The sequence below is a fragment of the Bactrocera neohumeralis genome, unplaced genomic scaffold, assembly GCF_024586455.1.
Source record: "Bactrocera neohumeralis isolate Rockhampton unplaced genomic scaffold, APGP_CSIRO_Bneo_wtdbg2-racon-allhic-juicebox.fasta_v2 cluster10, whole genome shotgun sequence".
In the NCBI taxonomy this organism is placed as follows: domain Eukaryota; kingdom Metazoa; phylum Arthropoda; class Insecta; order Diptera; family Tephritidae; genus Bactrocera; species Bactrocera neohumeralis.
This window is the reverse complement of record NW_026089623.1, coordinates 14,983,037-15,000,217: the sequence shown is the minus strand read 5'-3', so window position 1 is coordinate 15,000,217 and position 17,181 is coordinate 14,983,037. Positions and strand designations below refer to the sequence as shown.

General features: G+C 35.7%; 1 protein-coding gene across 2 annotated transcripts in view; it reads left to right on the top strand.

Annotated features, from left to right (window-relative positions):
* Positions 1-16,609, top strand: part of LOC126765303 (methionine aminopeptidase 1D, mitochondrial) — a 39,199-nt gene extending 22,590 nt beyond the window's left edge. For both annotated transcript variants that reach the window (XM_050483020.1, XM_050483019.1), the window contains exons 3-4: positions 15,831-16,284; positions 16,345-16,609. In XM_050483020.1, the coding sequence (XP_050338977.1) occupies positions 15,831-16,284; positions 16,345-16,541 (651 nt within the window). In that variant the 3' untranslated portion in view covers positions 16,542-16,609. The remainder of the gene's footprint in view (positions 1-15,830; positions 16,285-16,344) is intronic.
* The last annotated feature ends 572 nt before the right edge of the window (positions 16,610-17,181 follow it).

Below are 17,181 nucleotides of genomic sequence, written 5' to 3'. Positions count from 1 at the left end.
TCTGAAATAAATTTAGCAACCTGTTTTGAGCGTGTAGCTCCAGGTGTACTTTGATTTTTGGTATTGTTCATTATTTTGGGTGTAGGTAGAAATATGTGTTAAAATGAAATAAAGATTTCTAAGTATGAACTGAATACTTTTTAAAGTATATACACGTTTTTATTGTTTTATAAAAGGCGGGTTATTTGTTATATTATATATATTTATCTGCTATTTAAATTTATTTTATTTATTTTTATTTTATATGTTTTGTTTTCAAACCACAATACCAATTTTAAGTATTTTTCTATGTCCCTATATAGGTATGTAGGCTCACCCTAATACTTGGCTTGTATGTACTTGTTTTTGTGCAATTGAGAGCTCGTCGAAGAGATCAATATGATTTGTACATAAGTATGCACGAATAGTTGGTGGGCAAAAATTATGCTGTAATGTTTGTTTTTTTCCAATCCACCTTGTTTTTGTTTCACAAAGAACAAGTGGTATTACAGAATAGATGCCAATGTGTATGTTTAAATCTACGTGTATGTATGTACGTACATATGCTTTAATGTATATTGTTCAAATTTATAATTTGATTAATCAGATTCTTTTTGTTTTTTTTTTTTTTGGTTTCGTTCCAATAAATGTATTTTGTAAAAGGCAGTGTTACTTTACCTTACCGTTTAGTTATTTTCGGAAAATTAAGATAATTTTTTTTAGGAAAATTAATTAAAATTTATAATAAAAATTAATTAAAATTTATATTTTTAATAATTAAGCATATGGTACCCAGTGTAGGGCATAAAATTACAGGCAGACTCTATGCCGTATGATTATACTTACAAATACATATATACATACATATGTATGATCGCACTTGGAAGAGAGCGCGAAAGCGAAGTGGATAATGTGCAGGTATGCTCCCGTATGCACTTTGATATTATATTTGGTATATGTAATTTATCTGCACTCGGTAAATATGCATATACATATGTATGTATGTCTGTTTTTTTTATGGTTTGTGTTGCTTTTTATGTTATAATTTTAGTGTTTGCCTTTGCTTACTTAGTTATATACAATCCTACTTACTGCTGTATTAAGCAGAAGGGGTATTGCCGCAAAAGATTGCAAGTAAATGCTTGAATTTTGGCTGCTTTTTGTTTTTGTTAAATAATTGTGTTTCAATACACAAGGTAAGCTCAAAATATAGGCAATACATTTTTTTATAAATATTTCGATATATGGTATATTGTTGGTATTTTAAGTTACAGATTTTATATTAGTATATAAAACCGTCTTTCTGTATACATGTGTATTTGTATATATTGTATACATGTGTATATGCATATTAATGGTTTGTCAAAAAAGTCTTGCGGTATTTTTTTATTGATTTTTTTTTGTTTTTATTGAAATCGAAATGAATTTTTGATGACTCATGCCCAGCTCTTGACCGATGCTACGGCTGCTACTATGCCGGTCTCTTTCGGCCAATTCAGCGATTTTATCGCAATTTTCGACGACAGGCCTTCTGGAGCGTGGCGCATCTTCGACCACCTCTACACCAGAACGAAAACGTTGAAACCATCGTTGTGCGGTGGAAATGGAAACTGTATCGGGTCCATAAACTGCACAAATTTTATTGGCGGCTTGAGATGCATTTTTGCCTTTATCGTAGTAATACTGTAAAATATGCCGTATTTTCTCTTTATTTTGCTCCATGTTTGCCATGGCATGAGAATCAATCAAACACGTGTTAGCGCGTGAAATGAGTTTTCCAAAAAGGTATAGCATGACCCGATGCGACGAATAAAACTAGAACTACGCGCTTTCAGCGCCAACTAGCGAAAATACCGCAAGACTTTTTTGATAACCTATTATTAAGTATGGAAAATGGATTAAATACGCTCACTTGGTTACTTCAAGGACTTTATATGTGTATATATGTATGTACGTATATATGTTCCCTTAATGCTGTCAGCGTTTTTTTCCCTCTTCCTTTCTCCACTCCCTCTCTCCTTTAGGTTCTTAGCCACTTAAAGGTACACCTTCTATTTTTGTTGTTTAATATTTTTTAGCGTTTTTTTTGTGTTCGCGATTGTTTTGTTTTTGTGTATATTTTATTGTTTAGGCGCTTTTAGACTTCGCTCCCGATTAATGTTTTGTTCTTAGGTATCGCGTGTCCGATTGCCTGTTTATGTTTTTTGTTTTTATTTTCTGTTCTCTTTTTTTTTTGGTATTTTGTTATTGTTTTTGTGCTTTTACTTTTCGCGCCCGATTTATTTATTTTTTTTGTACTTTTACAGTTTTGTATATTTTGTTTTTTCACCGTAGGTTTGGTTTTGTAATGTTTCGGAACTGTGTTTTCTAATATTTTCCTGATTGTGATTATGATTAGGTTTTTAGTTGTCTTTTTTGTTTTTGTTCGTTTCTGCACTTTGTATCACTTCACTTTGTTCCGAAATTGGTTTATTTTTTGTCACTTTGTTTTTTTTTTTTTTTTTTGTTCTGCTTGGGTCACTGCACTTATGTAGTTTATTCTGTTTTTTTTTTGTTAATTTTGCCACCAAACTAGTAGATGTATATTTAATGTTTTTTGTTTCTCCAATAGTGCCTCTCTGTGAGGCTCGAAAAACCATGAATATTTGGATGCCCAATTTAGTGGGAAGCATACACCACTTTATTTTCAGTTCAATAAGCACCCAGTATTTCGGCAAAAGAAAACACTTTAATTTAAAAAGTATTAAACACTTTAGTACGACGTATGATTGCGCATGCTAACGGCGACCATATCACGCAGGACCGCTGAAATTCGAATTATATCCGTAGCGCACAGGACTGGCAGGGAGCAGGAACCGTATGGTGACGTTGTTAGCGAAAATTGCGACGCGCGGGATGGGCGTCGGAAAACGAACGAGTATGGTGTCATCGAATGTGGTGTACTGCGCAGTGTTTCCTTAGGGTGCGCCAGTTTTTCCCACCTGTTATCAAACAAACAGTCGTCGCTCTCGTGACTAGGCCTCCACGTCACTGTTGACAATCATAACCTAGAAGTCGATAATTTCGTCTATCTTGGAACCAGCATTAAGATCAACAACAACGTCAGCCTCGAAATCCAACGCAGAATCACTCTAGTCAACAGTTGCTACTTTGGACTGAGTAAGCAATTGAGAAGTAAGTCCTCTCCCGACGAAAAAACTCTATAAGTCACTCATTATTCCCGTTCTGCTATAAGGAGCGCAAACATGGACGATGACAATATCTGATGAGTTGACATTACGAGTTTTCGAGCGAAAGGTTCTGGGAAAGATTTATGGTCTTTTGCGCTTTGAACAAGGCGAATATCGCATTCGATGGGACGATGAGCTGTATGAGATATACAACGACATTGACGTAGTTCAGCGAATTAAAAGACAGCGGAATACGAAACCACTCCAGCTTTGAAATTATTGTACGCATTACCCGACGGGCGAAGCAGAGGAAGAGGAAGACCTCTACTCCGTTGGAAAGATCAGGTGGAGAAGGACCTGGCTTCGATTGGAATTTCCAATTGGCGCCACGTTGCGAAAAGAAGAAACGACTGGCGCGCTGATGTTAACTCGGCTGTAACCGCATAAGCGGTGTCTACGCCAGTAAAAAAAGAAGAAAAAGATGTCCCATCCTAGTGCGATTTACTGTACCAAATTTATTAAGAAATCTAAATTGTTTCCAAGTTACAGCTTACATGAACGGATCCTGATCATCTATGTATACAAAAAAAACAGACTTTTCCATAACCCCAATATAGAGTGATTTGCTACTTTCCACATGATCTTCAACTTGGACGTGTTTTCTTAAACATATGGAAATAAGTAAAATATAAATATGCTTTATATTAAACAAGTTTGACTCTAGGATACGCAGGGAGGACCTTAACTTTAGCTGCTTCGGTAAGGCTAACTATGGGATTTCCGACAGGGTGTTCATTCATAATTGATTTGAAATCATCATAGTCAAAAATAGTGGGATTTATTAAATCCACCTTAGCTAGAGTAATCGTGAGTATCGAGTTCGATATTTGATCTATTAATATTCCATTTCTTGCTAATAGTGTTTAATACAAATGCGGTTTGTCAACCAAATCATTTTTTTAGCTTTAATTATTTTGTTCACTGTATCAGTAAATTAATTAATTTGTATGTGTTTGTGTATTAACCGATTATTTCCCAAGAGTAAAAATAAATGCATATTTTATGGTTTTATTGTTTCTTACGTTTAAAAATACATAAAAAAAGAGAAAATTATTAAAAAAAAAATATTGGTTAATTATTTTTCATTCCGTGAAATGTTGCACCTACGCAACGTTGGGATTACTGAACTTATATTATACAAGCAAGTCATAAAAATACATTTAAAATATTTCACTTACGCTAATACTATAGCGATTAGCGTGAGTGAAATATTTTAAAACAATCAGCATGAAGATGTATTTGACATTTTTTAAATTGTTGTACTTTTACACTGTCTGCATCTTCTTCGACGTTTATTTTCGTGCTCTTCTATGACATGACCAATATTATCGAAGCGAATATTGGAAGGTAATGCGTTTTTGGATGGTCTTCCTAAATTTCTATTTGAATTACCCAAAAAGTAAGTTGGGCTTCTTCGGTTTTCATCAAACTAACAGCAACGTAAGATTTAAATTCTAATTGAGTCATAGATCGCTCATTTGCCAGATTGTAAATCTTCCACGAGTTTACTAAAACACTATCTATCAAATTGATGAACAGTGGCCACCACCACTTTTTCCCTCTTACTCGAATCCTATAATTGGCAATTCCATTATCATGCAGATCGACGCCTCCCATATTTTTATTATAATCTGCTATAACCTGGGGCTGTGGCACATTCACCATTTTTTTTATTTTTCTATCGTAACGTTTTGCCGTAACCAATGGTTCGATTTTTGCGTTGTTAGTAGCCACAATCACCACAGAATTGTCATTCCATCGAACTAATAATACTTCATGTTTTTGGTCAAAGCTGAAATCAAATGGTCCTCTCTCTTTTTTCTGAGGAGTTTTCGTATTTATCATGGTTTTATTCATTGTTCTATTTCCTCGAATAGTACCAGTGGCAAAATAGCCTTTCTCTTTCAGAATGCAAAATAATTTGTGCGAAGAAAAGAAATTATCAAAAAAAATGCGATGTTTGCGAGGATCTTCAATGACAGACAATAGGTCCAGAACAGTTTTTTCTCCTAGACCTAAATCATTTCTATTGTCGTTACTATCCTTTCCGCCATATGGAATAAACCGATACAGATAACCATTTGAACTACACAAGCATCATATCTTGAAACCAAATCTTACAGGCTTTCCTTTGATGAACATCTTGCAACTATGACGTCCAAAATACGGCACCATTTCTTCGTCAATTGACAAGTTGTGTGAGAATATCCCAAACTGCATATTCTTTTGATTCATTACATCGAAAATAGGACGCAATTTAGCGAATTTATCATTTTTATCCAGATCCGCATTATCACATAGATGAATGTTTTCCTTTATAGAGTAAAATTTGTTCCGACTCATACAATTTCTTACAATTGATACATTTTTGTCTTCATCTTTTGACCAGTACAATTTCGTTGCTGGTAAAGAATGATAGCCAGACAATAATAACATACCAAAAAATCTTTTGAGTTCTGCTACCGTGAGGATAAATAAATGACGGTTATGGTCACGAGCATATTTTTCCGAGAAACATACAATCTGTTCCCAAATTTCATCACTAAAAAATAGTGAAAATACTTCAAAAGGTGTTTTTCCACCTACACGTTCTTCAATATTTTGTGTCATTACTGTTTCATCACTTGTAGGACAATTCATATAGGTCGGATGTTCTTTTTTCCAGTCTGGAACACATTTTGGGGACTTCTTTGACAGTCTTGGCTTCTTCGATGTTGAAGGACCGAGCTCACCTTGCGTGTTTTCAGGCTCTAAGGGTAAATCGGTGTGTATTTCATATGTTCCAGCGATATCAGTGGACACAATATTGTCAAAATCACCTAGCGCGTCATCATCTAGGCCTTCCTCGTCTGTAAGATTGTCAACCGTCGGGGGGATGTACACGGCATCGATTTGAGTGGCATCTTGTAAATCCTCTTCCTCTTCTAAGGTACTCAGAATTTCTTGAGAAGATAGTAATCGCTGCCAAGCCATAATATTTCGCCTTATTATTTACTGATTTGTATACACTCACTTAACGTTTTTTAGAAATTACTATGTGATACTATTAGCATAGTTTTGACAGCTCTCTCTCGAACCAAAGAGTCTCGTATCAAGTTATCTATGTTATTAGCTCAACGTTCTAGAACCAACTGAATAATAAAAACAAAACAGAACTACTCCTTGAATAGCGAGAACCCATTATTGACAATACATTTCTAACACGAATGGCATGCTGAGTAACAATAACAACAGACTATTGTTATTCCCAAGGTTGCGTAAACGCAACGTTTCCTAGAAATGTAAGATAAACAACACGTGTAGGTAGTTTTGTCCACCAAAAGGGTTTATATCACAAAGAAGATATTGTTAAAGCTTTGTACAGTGTAAAAAGTAAAGGTTTATTTAAATTAATATTTTTTATGATTGGATGAATATATCGATCCCGAGATGACTCAATTAGCAGTTTTTGAATGATAAAAATAAAATGCATTTGTATTTGAAAAGCCATAAAAAAAATTGTTGTCTATCTGTTAGTTCTTCTTTTTGAGACTGGCTTACATTTCATAGATTTATTTCCTTATTTTAGAAATAAAAAAAAAACAAATTCGAAATGTTGCGCTTGCGCAACGATGGGTAAAGATGGGTTAATAACTACCTGTCTATTGTTTGCATCAGTTAAAAAGGATTCGGACCACCTTGTTCAATATCAGAGGCATCAGGCGTGCCTGCTATTACCTTGAGTGCTGAGCCCAAGCAGTCTAAACTTCTTTGTCATTCTGTTATGCACTTTTAGTACTGACAATACATTTTTAATGTGTTCTGTATCCACGTCTAGCAGTTTTTGCATGTGCGACTGAGGGAATAATTTGGTTAATTTTACAGTTTCCTCTGCTATGTTAGTAAGGTCTTTTAAATTAGTTGAGTGTCTTAAATAATCACGTTGTTCCCATACCAGTACCTATCCATCGACTATCGGGATATAGTTGGAGTGAGAGTAGTCAATAATCCGATTATGTACTACCCCTAATTCTAATAATATTGCAAGACCAATCCTTTAAAAATAAAAGAAACGAAGATTGAAAATCGTTGTGCGCTTAAACTATGACAATGCTATTTTAGATTGGAAATTTTTTACTTGAAAGCAACCACTATTTAAGGTTGTCTTTATGTACCACACTCCCTCTAATGAGAACAGAAGTTCCAAGGTCTGCTTGAATTGTTTCTTCTGTGCAAAGCGGTGTTAACTTATTTCCTAATCTTCTGTTATTTTTTACGAAAACTTTTTCGCCTACCCTAAATACACTGTTTTGTCTGTTCGGGTTGTTATCGTGCTGGGCTTTTGTAATTTTATTTTTGATGGCCTGCCTATGTTCGTTGGATGCTGCATGTATCATGTCGATGGGTGTTTGGTCTGTGACCGAAAGTACAAATCGATCGTAGGCGATTGTTGCTCTTAGTATCTACTCGACTGTGTCGTCAGACATTTTTTGTAGGCGAAAGGCTCTGGCTATGTCTGCGAGTGTACTATGAAAGCGTTCCACCTGGCCATTTGAGCAACTGTGTAGTACGCTCTCAATGTCGACCCGATTTTCAAAAGGGCCCTGATAGTTTCTGAATTAAAAGAAGCTTCGTTATCGCAGTAAATTGTCTTGGTCTGTGGGAACAAATTCAACAGCTGAATAATTGGTGGTTGTACATCCGTTATTGTGCGAGACGCCTGTGGTTGTACCACGGCGAATTTTGAGCATTTGTCAATGCAAGTAAGAAAGATTTTTTTTGTCAGTTGAAACGATATCAATGTGGAGTATTTCTCCAGCGTATAATGGAATCGGTGTCTCCCCAAGTATTTGTGTTTTTTTTGGAGGTCTTATCGTACTTTGCTTTAGTGCATATTTTGCAATTTATTACTATTTCATTGCCCAACTTCGTCATTTTTGGAAAATAATAATCGCGAAGGATTTGTTTAGTATTTTTCTGGGCGGCTCTGTGCGCGCGGTTATGTTCAGTGGTGACAATTTAAATTTGTTCGTTTTTATCCATAATGTCGACAACGATATTTTTGCAGTGATGGAATTTGGTTGCCGGGAAATTTAGCACCAAGTCATGTTGTATACAGGCTAGTGTTGGTAGATCCCAGTGTATTGCGTTTACTACGTTTGTGTTAATGAGTGGCCTTATTATTTCGAATATGGTGTTTTTGTCTGTGAAATTTATAAGATGACGTATTTTTTGGCCAAAGAGTATGATAACTCGTTTCAAGGGAATTGGATCAAGAACGATTTGATTTCTGAAATAGTTTAAAGGCTTTTCTGTCGTTTCGATCGTGTAGGTCAACGAATTTTCGCTGTGAATCGTTGCAGCGTCCGACTGTATCTCGTTTTGTAAGGTGTTTAAATTTTGCCGTGCTAGGGCATCCGCCACATAGTTTTCTTTGCCTGGTTTATATAACATTTTTGCGTTGTGTTCATACATGAATGCGTTCCATCGTTTGTTTTTTTGCATTCGTGTTTCTATCTGAGACGGCAAAGGTAAGGGGCTGGTGATCAGTGAAAATATTTATTTCTTTTGCTCCATAGAGGTAATTTTGCAATTTACCTAGAGCGCATATAATAGCTAACAATTCTCGCTCATTCGTGGCGTAGTGTGTCTCGCTTTTCTTTAACGTACGTGAAACCATGGAAATGGGTCGGCCCCATTGGGACAGGAATGCACCAATGCCATCTAAGGAGGCGTCAGTATTTAGATCAAAGGGCTGCTTGAAATATGGGTACATGAGTATGACATCTTCTCATCCCAGGATATCTTCAGTCTTTCGAATGCATTACGTTGAGTTTCGTCAAATTCAATCGAGACCTTTTTGGACATATGTATGCTTTCTCACCAAATCATTTTCTCCTTTGACCATGTTGGTTAAGGGCCTTGCTATTGCTGCGAAGTCCTAAATAAAACCCTTATAGTAACAGCTAAACCAAGAAACGACCGCAGGCTGAACAGATTTTTCACCCTGACCTTTTCAGGGTCAGTTTTAGCCCCGTTTTGGGTCACTAGAAAGCCCGAGAATCCGACGATCTCTTTAAAGAACTTAGTTTTATCTTTCGCTGCTCTCACGTTTGTATTGGCCAAGCAATTTAAGACCGTATGAATATGTTGCACATGGTTAGTTTCGTTTTTTGAAAAGATTATTGTGTCATCTAAATATACATAACATATATTTTCTATGTGCTCCCTCAGGATGTCATCGATGGCCAAAGGCAGACGGTAAAATTCATATTTCCCGCCGTTCACTGTGAATGACGTTTTCTCGCGGTCTGGTTCCGCTAGATAAATTTGGTGGTAACCGGATTTTGAATCTAGAGTCGCAAAAATTTCGCCTTTCCTAGGTTCGCTAGGATCATTGAGATACTTGCCATTGGATATGGGTCGGCTATAATTCGTTCATTTAGCTCCTAAAGTCGATTACCAACCATTTATTTCGGCCTCCATTGCTGCCAAGGACTTTTTTGTCAACAACCCAGACTAAGCTTCTTGTATGGGGACTTTGATGGTCTAATGATACCATCTTTAAGTAACTGTTTGAATTCGTTGTTTGCAAAATCTGAAACTCCCATAGGGTCAGGATATAGTTTAGAGTATCTGGGCTCGCTGTCTATAGTGCGGATTGTAGCAATAACTGAGGTATTGAATGGCAACGCCTCCTTAGAAGTCGAAAACACTTTTATTCTTTTCAGTACCAGGCTTTTGAATTCCTTTTTTGATGGATGTAGGCACTATTATGTCATCCACATCTGTTAAGTTTACACTGTCACAGTAACGATACTGCAATTGCTCGGATTTGTTAGGTAATTTCAACGCTATTTTTGCTTGTGTTAACAAGTCGAATTCTATAATTGCATCAAATGAGTTAAGTGTGTCTAGCACGAAAAATGGGGAGATTTGGCCAAAAATTTTCATAAGGCACTTTATTTACTTTGCTCGAACTTACGGTGAAAGGGCTTTCGGCAGGAATTACTTCTTGTAGCTCCTTTATGGGCTTAATGTAATTTTTTGCCGCCCCTGTGTAAATTAATATTTTTATATTTTTCCCACCCAGCGTTCTCTAAAAACCGCAATGAGTCATTATCGCATGATTCGTTATCGTCTTCGATTTCGATTACAGCGGCTTCCGCGGACTTTTGATATTCTTCCGAATCTGGGGCTCTCTGAACAGCATTGTTCAATCGCTGCCGTCTTGGTTCTGTTGCCCTATCTGATCCATTGGCTCTGGGACTTGCCCATGCTTCTTTTTTGTTCCTATCTTGATGGCTGTTGTTACCTTGCTGCCTCTCACCACCACGTTCATCTTTATAGTTTCTGCCTTGTTTCGCGAGCGGTCGATTTTCCCGCGTCTGTTCTCTTTATGCAATAGATTTGGCGTAGGTTGCCGAAAACATACTACGCTCTATGCTCGACTCTGCTTCTCTGGCTAGCGTTTATGCAGACGCTAAATCTTTTGGCTGTGCCGGAAAAACAATAGCCTTAAGAGACTTTTTCAAGCCAGAAATGAAGGCGTGGAGTTCATCTGCCCTGACCTCATCGTTGAGTATGTAGCCTGCTCCGCCTCGTGTGACATAATATTCCATGAGGCTTAATTCCCCTTGCCTAACCATTTCGAGGCCCTGTCTCAATAGTCGTAGTGAATTTTATCTGCGTATGACCAATCTAGCCGAGTTAAGTACTGTGTTGTGAGACACTAGCACTGCTCTAGCTGCACACCTTACTTTATTTCTGATGATTGTTACCGCTTGGTAATGCGTAATGCTGCCGGTAAATGATTTAAACAGCTCGTACGCGTCTACGGCCGATTGCCTCTATGCCTCGTACTCTATAGGACCCCCGCTAAACTCGGGAATTAACTTAATTTTAATCGATTATTTTACGAGAAAACTCGATTTTCGACTGGCAGCCATCGCGTGCACATATAATAACCTCCGCACAATAACCACCACAAGAAAATGATTTTTTTCCCATGTAATTTATATGGGAAATAGAAAATTTGAAATAGGCACCTCTTAATATTTATATTAAGAGCTCATCTTTTGAGTGACTTTCTTTTTCACATTTTCGAAAGTTTTTAGCCTGTTTTTCAGTTGAAAAAAAAAAGTTTACTCAGAATGACACCATATATATGGTTAATTTGTTCAGAAAACGCAAAAAATTCCTTACTACACAAATTAAAATTGCTCTTTTTAATGCTATTACTACGAAATAATAGGTGGATGAAATAAAGAAGCAGTTTTGAATGGTTTTCAGCTGTTTATTGGAGTCTTATTTTTGCGTTTTTTTAGCAAATTTACCATGTTTATGTATATATATTTTAATACTATCAGAAAGGAGAGATTTTCACAATCATAACACCTACTGTAATTTTATCTTTAGCTTTTTTATTGAAAATTAAAGATCAAAGCTGGGTTATGCGAAGTTTTCATAAAAATTCTGAGGTTAGGTGAAAAAGTGTAGACCTTTTCATTGTTACAACATTGCCATATGACTTTTTTCTATAAGTCCCGCAGTTTTGTCAGAAATCGAGGCACCTAATTATTTTATTAAAATAAAAAAGTAAATTATTTTGGCCTTAATGTTTGTTAGTTTAACTTTCGCTTCTAATGTATTAAAATCCAATATGAATTTATTTGTTATCAGTTTCAAAGACTTTGCCACTAGGCTATTCATATTTCACATTATCATTTCATAAATGCATTTTATCATAGAAAATTTTCTAAAATCGAATCTCCTACATATGTACATATGTATGTATATTGTTCCACTCGGTAACCATGGCGGTTTTTAATTGTTGAAGTGTTATTTTTATAAAATCAAGCTTAAAGGAGCCCCAAAAAGATAAGTCGATTTAGGTTTGGATTTACAATTGGCTAATCTACAACACAGATATTTTTTGACGAGGGAAAATCTTTAATGAAGCACTTAAAGTGTTTTTCGTGTATATTTTGGCATTCCTGCATACCCAAAATCAGCTCATGACAACAAGAGATTTTCCACCATGTTTCGCTTATACCAGGTCTTACAATTTTGGCTCTGGTGTTTAAAAATGAACGTGTACATTGGTGCCAAGGGATGCCATTTAATACCATTTAATACTTATTTGGGTGTACTCACAACTTTTCATAAAGCATGGAAAAATTATAAAATCATACATTTTTATACTAGTTTAAAAAATTTGTTGTTGGATTGCGTACTAAAATAAGTTTTCGCAAATACAAGTCTGAACGCTATGTTTTCGGATCGTTATAACTTATATCGTTATGTGACCATGTGAAACCCCTAATTATAAACACAGATACAGTCCACTAATATGAACTATCTATGTTCAAATGTATTGAACATACATACGCATATAAATAAATACTTGTAAACACATAAAAATATATATATTTATACTTATGCAATACGCCTGCATTCAAAAAATAAAACAGAACATGTTTAATAAGGTTTAGGCAATTGATTACAAATACACATGTGCAATTGAAAACAATCCAAACCATACAGCATAAACAATATGATAACACACATATACACATGTATTGCATTGTATAGTTAAAAACAACCCCATGTCGTGTGCAGTACATACCAACATACACATATATTTAACTAGATACATAAAATTTCAAAAATAGTATATAAGGCTTACAAATACCAAAATAAAATTAGAATGAAGGATTTCTCAGCTCAAATAAGGTTTTTATTTTTCCCCCACTAGCAGTAAGTAACTTGGGTAAGAATTGAGATATCTTGATGAAACTTTGCATACAGGTTCCTTAGTACAACAAATTCGAGTTCGTAGATGGGCGTAATCGGACCGAAAACATATAAAGTGCCATAATACCTAACCTCTTAATTAAGATATAAAACTGTAATTTGGCACAAGGGATCACAATAGCAAGAGGCACTTGTGGATAAATTAAAAAAAAAAAAGTGGCGGTGGCTCTGCCCCTTAATTAATGTTAATTAATATTGTGTAAAGTTTAATGTGCATATCTTCTAAACCACTAAAGCTACAACAACGAAATCGCCCAGCACGAATATTACAAGAATTACTACCGATAGTGTGAAAATGAATGAAATCGGATGAAAACCCAGTTCACTCCCGATATAACGATGATAATGATAATGATAGCAGTATTAATATTATACTACGTTTTCAAAACAAGGTGCTAAGAAGCATTGTAAATGTTCCTTGGTACTGCAGAGATTTTGACATTCAGCGAGACCTAAGGGTGAATATAGTCGCCGAAGAAATCAGGTGTCAAGCAGATGCCCACTACAAAAGGCTTAATGCACATGTGAACGAGGAGGCAAGAAATCTTCTGTTACACAAATGCCTCTCTAGTCGATTATGTCGGAAAAAACCACATAGCTTAGTTGGAATCTAAAATACAATATAAAGGATTTAATTATATACCATGTTATTTGTTTTTAAGTTAATGCTCGTTAGTTTTTGAAACTAGTTGTGGAGATATCAAACATTGTTAAAGTTTAAAAAATATTTGTAAAAAAAGCTTTTCTATTTCTTTTCTATTTTCTCACATAATAATAGTTATATTTCGATTTTTATTTTCGCCTAAAGCATAAGAATAATTTTGTAAGTTAGTAGCTGACCCCGCAAGCGGTGTTTTGCGTGAAATTTTGTGTTCTGAAATGAAAAAAAAGTTGAATGTACATACTATTTTTTGTGTTTAAATCATTTATTTGTGATTTTTTTTTAATGTAGCGCAGCTTGATAAACAACATTTTTTGGTTTCAGTTCCGGTGCGTAAATGTATAGAGAAGATGGGTGTTGAACTAATGAGCACGCCACGTATAGCAGGTCGTGTGAAAAACATGAAATTTCCAGGTTTATGCCACACACTTCTAGCGACTATCCTTGTGTCCTGTTGATTGTCATTTCAAATGCAATTTTCTCTGGAAACTGAATGGGTTTGAACTAAAATGGCAAATCGTTGGAACTCAAAGGAATTCGTAGCACCAAGCATTCGGGGCCCTTGTATTCGATAGCTGCGTCACAATCAGTCGGGTTCCATTACACAGTTTCGGCGCATGAAGATTGCGAAACATATTAACTACAGATCCAACTTTGAGACGCAAATGATACGGCGGCATACCAAGCCTCTCTAAAGAATTTAGAAATTCTATTGGATAATTCACGGCTTCGTCTTCATTGTCAAGACGGTCGGAATTTTCCCATTTCCAATTCTTAGCGAATACGATGTAAAATGTCTTCGGCAATGTAATTTTTGTTCGTATCCCATAATTGACGCAGATTTGAAGGCTGATATGTTGTTGTAATGCCTGGCATGTTTCTCAAAAAGTTGCACACACCGTACCATTCACAGTAAGCAATGACTCAAGTGAACTTGAACCGCGTACATTAATCAATAGCATATCCACCGTTTTTCGGGTGGATTGTGTAAATTCATCCTAATGCATTAGTTGAGAACACACCTTAATGTTCATCTACTGGTTGGCCTTGTTTTCTGTGTAAACATTTCTTCGACGATGCATTCTATGTATGTATAATATCAAGGGATTTCCGAATTTCCGTCGTTGGCGGTGTTTCCGTTGGCTGTACTGTATTCTCTGGGTTGAAATACATACTTTGACTTTCCCCAAATGCACTGCGAGATGCAAAACCGTCGAAAAAGTTTCATGAATTGCAAAAGTAAATATCCTACAAAGTTCTTCATAGCAGCTCATTTATCGACCCATTTGATAATTTCTGATCTCATCTCGTTCAAAACCAATAACCGCCATATTGCTTTCTTTGGAGACATACTTGCGAACGTATTTGATCGATTTCACCAAACAGCAATACTCAACATTGATTTCTATGAAGTGGGATTGTGGTATCCGCAAGGTCCATGAATCATATTGGTTTTCATCAATTCGTATGATATTGGATGTTTCTCTACATCAGGAATTTCCGCAAAATGATTTCATCAATTTGATCTGGTGTAACCACCATCCACCATCCAAAGGACAATGTGTGCGTGTGGCAAACCTCTCTTTTGCCACTCAACAGAGTACATCTAGCATCTAACAGTATACATACGTTGCTTCAAGATAAAGTCCATCAAACATCGTAGCTGTTGCTTGAAAAGTCTTGCTTTAAATTTGTGAAGATCGCTTGCCGATTGACAGGGATCCATAATCCCAAACGTATGTTATCGCATCCTGAGAGTACTCGTTCATGTGTCTTGGGTTGCCATACGTTGATGGCAAAAAGAACGCCAACCGATATTAGCGCGGTCTCTTCGTGACTTCGTAGCAAATTTCAATCAATCAATTGATCAGTTTGTGTGAAAATTTTCACTGCATAATTTTCAATAATTTTTCTTTTGAATAGCCGGAATAAAAAAGCAAACGGCCGAAATTGAACGATTCAAATAATTTACAAATTAAAATATTTAAAAACAAAACAAAAAAATTTGTGTGGGAAAAAGTTTATTTTCGGAATTTTCCAATTTTCCGACTTTTAGGGGTATGGAAAATAGATAGATAGTTTTTGACATATTTGTGTAGTCCTTTAAAAAATAAAAAAACTCTGCTAAATGTAATAATATTTTTAATTTTTTTTTATATTTGTAGGCAGGTACATCAACTGGTGAAATCGATGCTTTTGCACATGATCAGATAATTTCTGCAGGAGGCTACCCATCCCCTTTTCGTTATGCTGGATTTCCAAAATCTGTATGCACGTCAGTTAATAATGTGGCTTGCCATGGAATTCCGAACGAAAGACGATTGGTCGATGGGGACATAATAAATGTTGACATTACCGTATATTTGAATGGCTGTCATGGAGATTGCTCTAAAACATTTCTTGTAGGAAACGTTGACGATTTGGGAGTATATTTGGTAAAGTCAGCAGAGGAATGTGTACAGCATTGCATTAATATATGTAAACCTGGAACCCCTTTTAATGCAATCGGCAGATATATAACAGATTTCTGCAATATAAAAAAATTGAATGTGATACCAGCATTTGCTGGCCATGGACTTGGGAAATCATTTCATGAACCACCGGAAATATTGCATTATTGTAAAAATAAAAACAAAATTATTTTGTGTACATGAACGTAATGTTAAAACTATTTGGCAGATAATTCTGAACCTGGCTTTATGCGTACAGGAATGGTATTTACAATTGAGCCCATTCTTAGTCTTGGTAAGCCCAACGTGAATGTAATGGAAGATGGCTGGACCGCAGTTTCTGTCGACGGTATGCGAAGCGCACAATTTGAACACACTATTCTCATAACACAAAATGGGAGTGAGGCGTTGACAGAAATAAATTAATGACAACGAGATAAAGATTAAAGATTTATCACTCTTATCCAAATATATAACTGGCTGAAGCCTCGATATTCGTCATGGAATTTTATTTATTCAATTTGTGGTGGAGATTTTTGACTTATAAGAGAAATCTTCAATGCCTTAACTTGACAGAGATGCAGCATATAATCATCTCAAATTTATTTCATTGCAGGCACTAACAAGAAATATTTCTGATGGTTCTTCGTGTTGTTGAGTTGGAATAAAAAAATATATTATGATTATACCAATTTACCCTAAGTCATAATCGGTCTTACAACGGCGTAGAGTCAATGAACTACCCAAAGCTGTAATTCCCTTTTGAGCGCAATCATCCATTTACACACTTAAAGTTCTGTAGTTTTTTTTTGTCCTAGCGTCTAGGTATGAGAAGTACCCCTTCGGACAAATCTTCACATCGTTGAAGCTCCCAGTGTTGAAATTATTGTTTTGCCCCTGAAATGCCTGTTTAATTGAATTGAGAGCGCCTTATATTGCTAGGAAAGCTACAAGTATGTATTATTTTACCTCCAGAGATTACTGAGCTTACTTCCGTTTCTGTGAATTTTCTTTAAGAATAAGCATGTTGCAAAACTAGCATTTTTATACTCTTTCAACCAGGTGC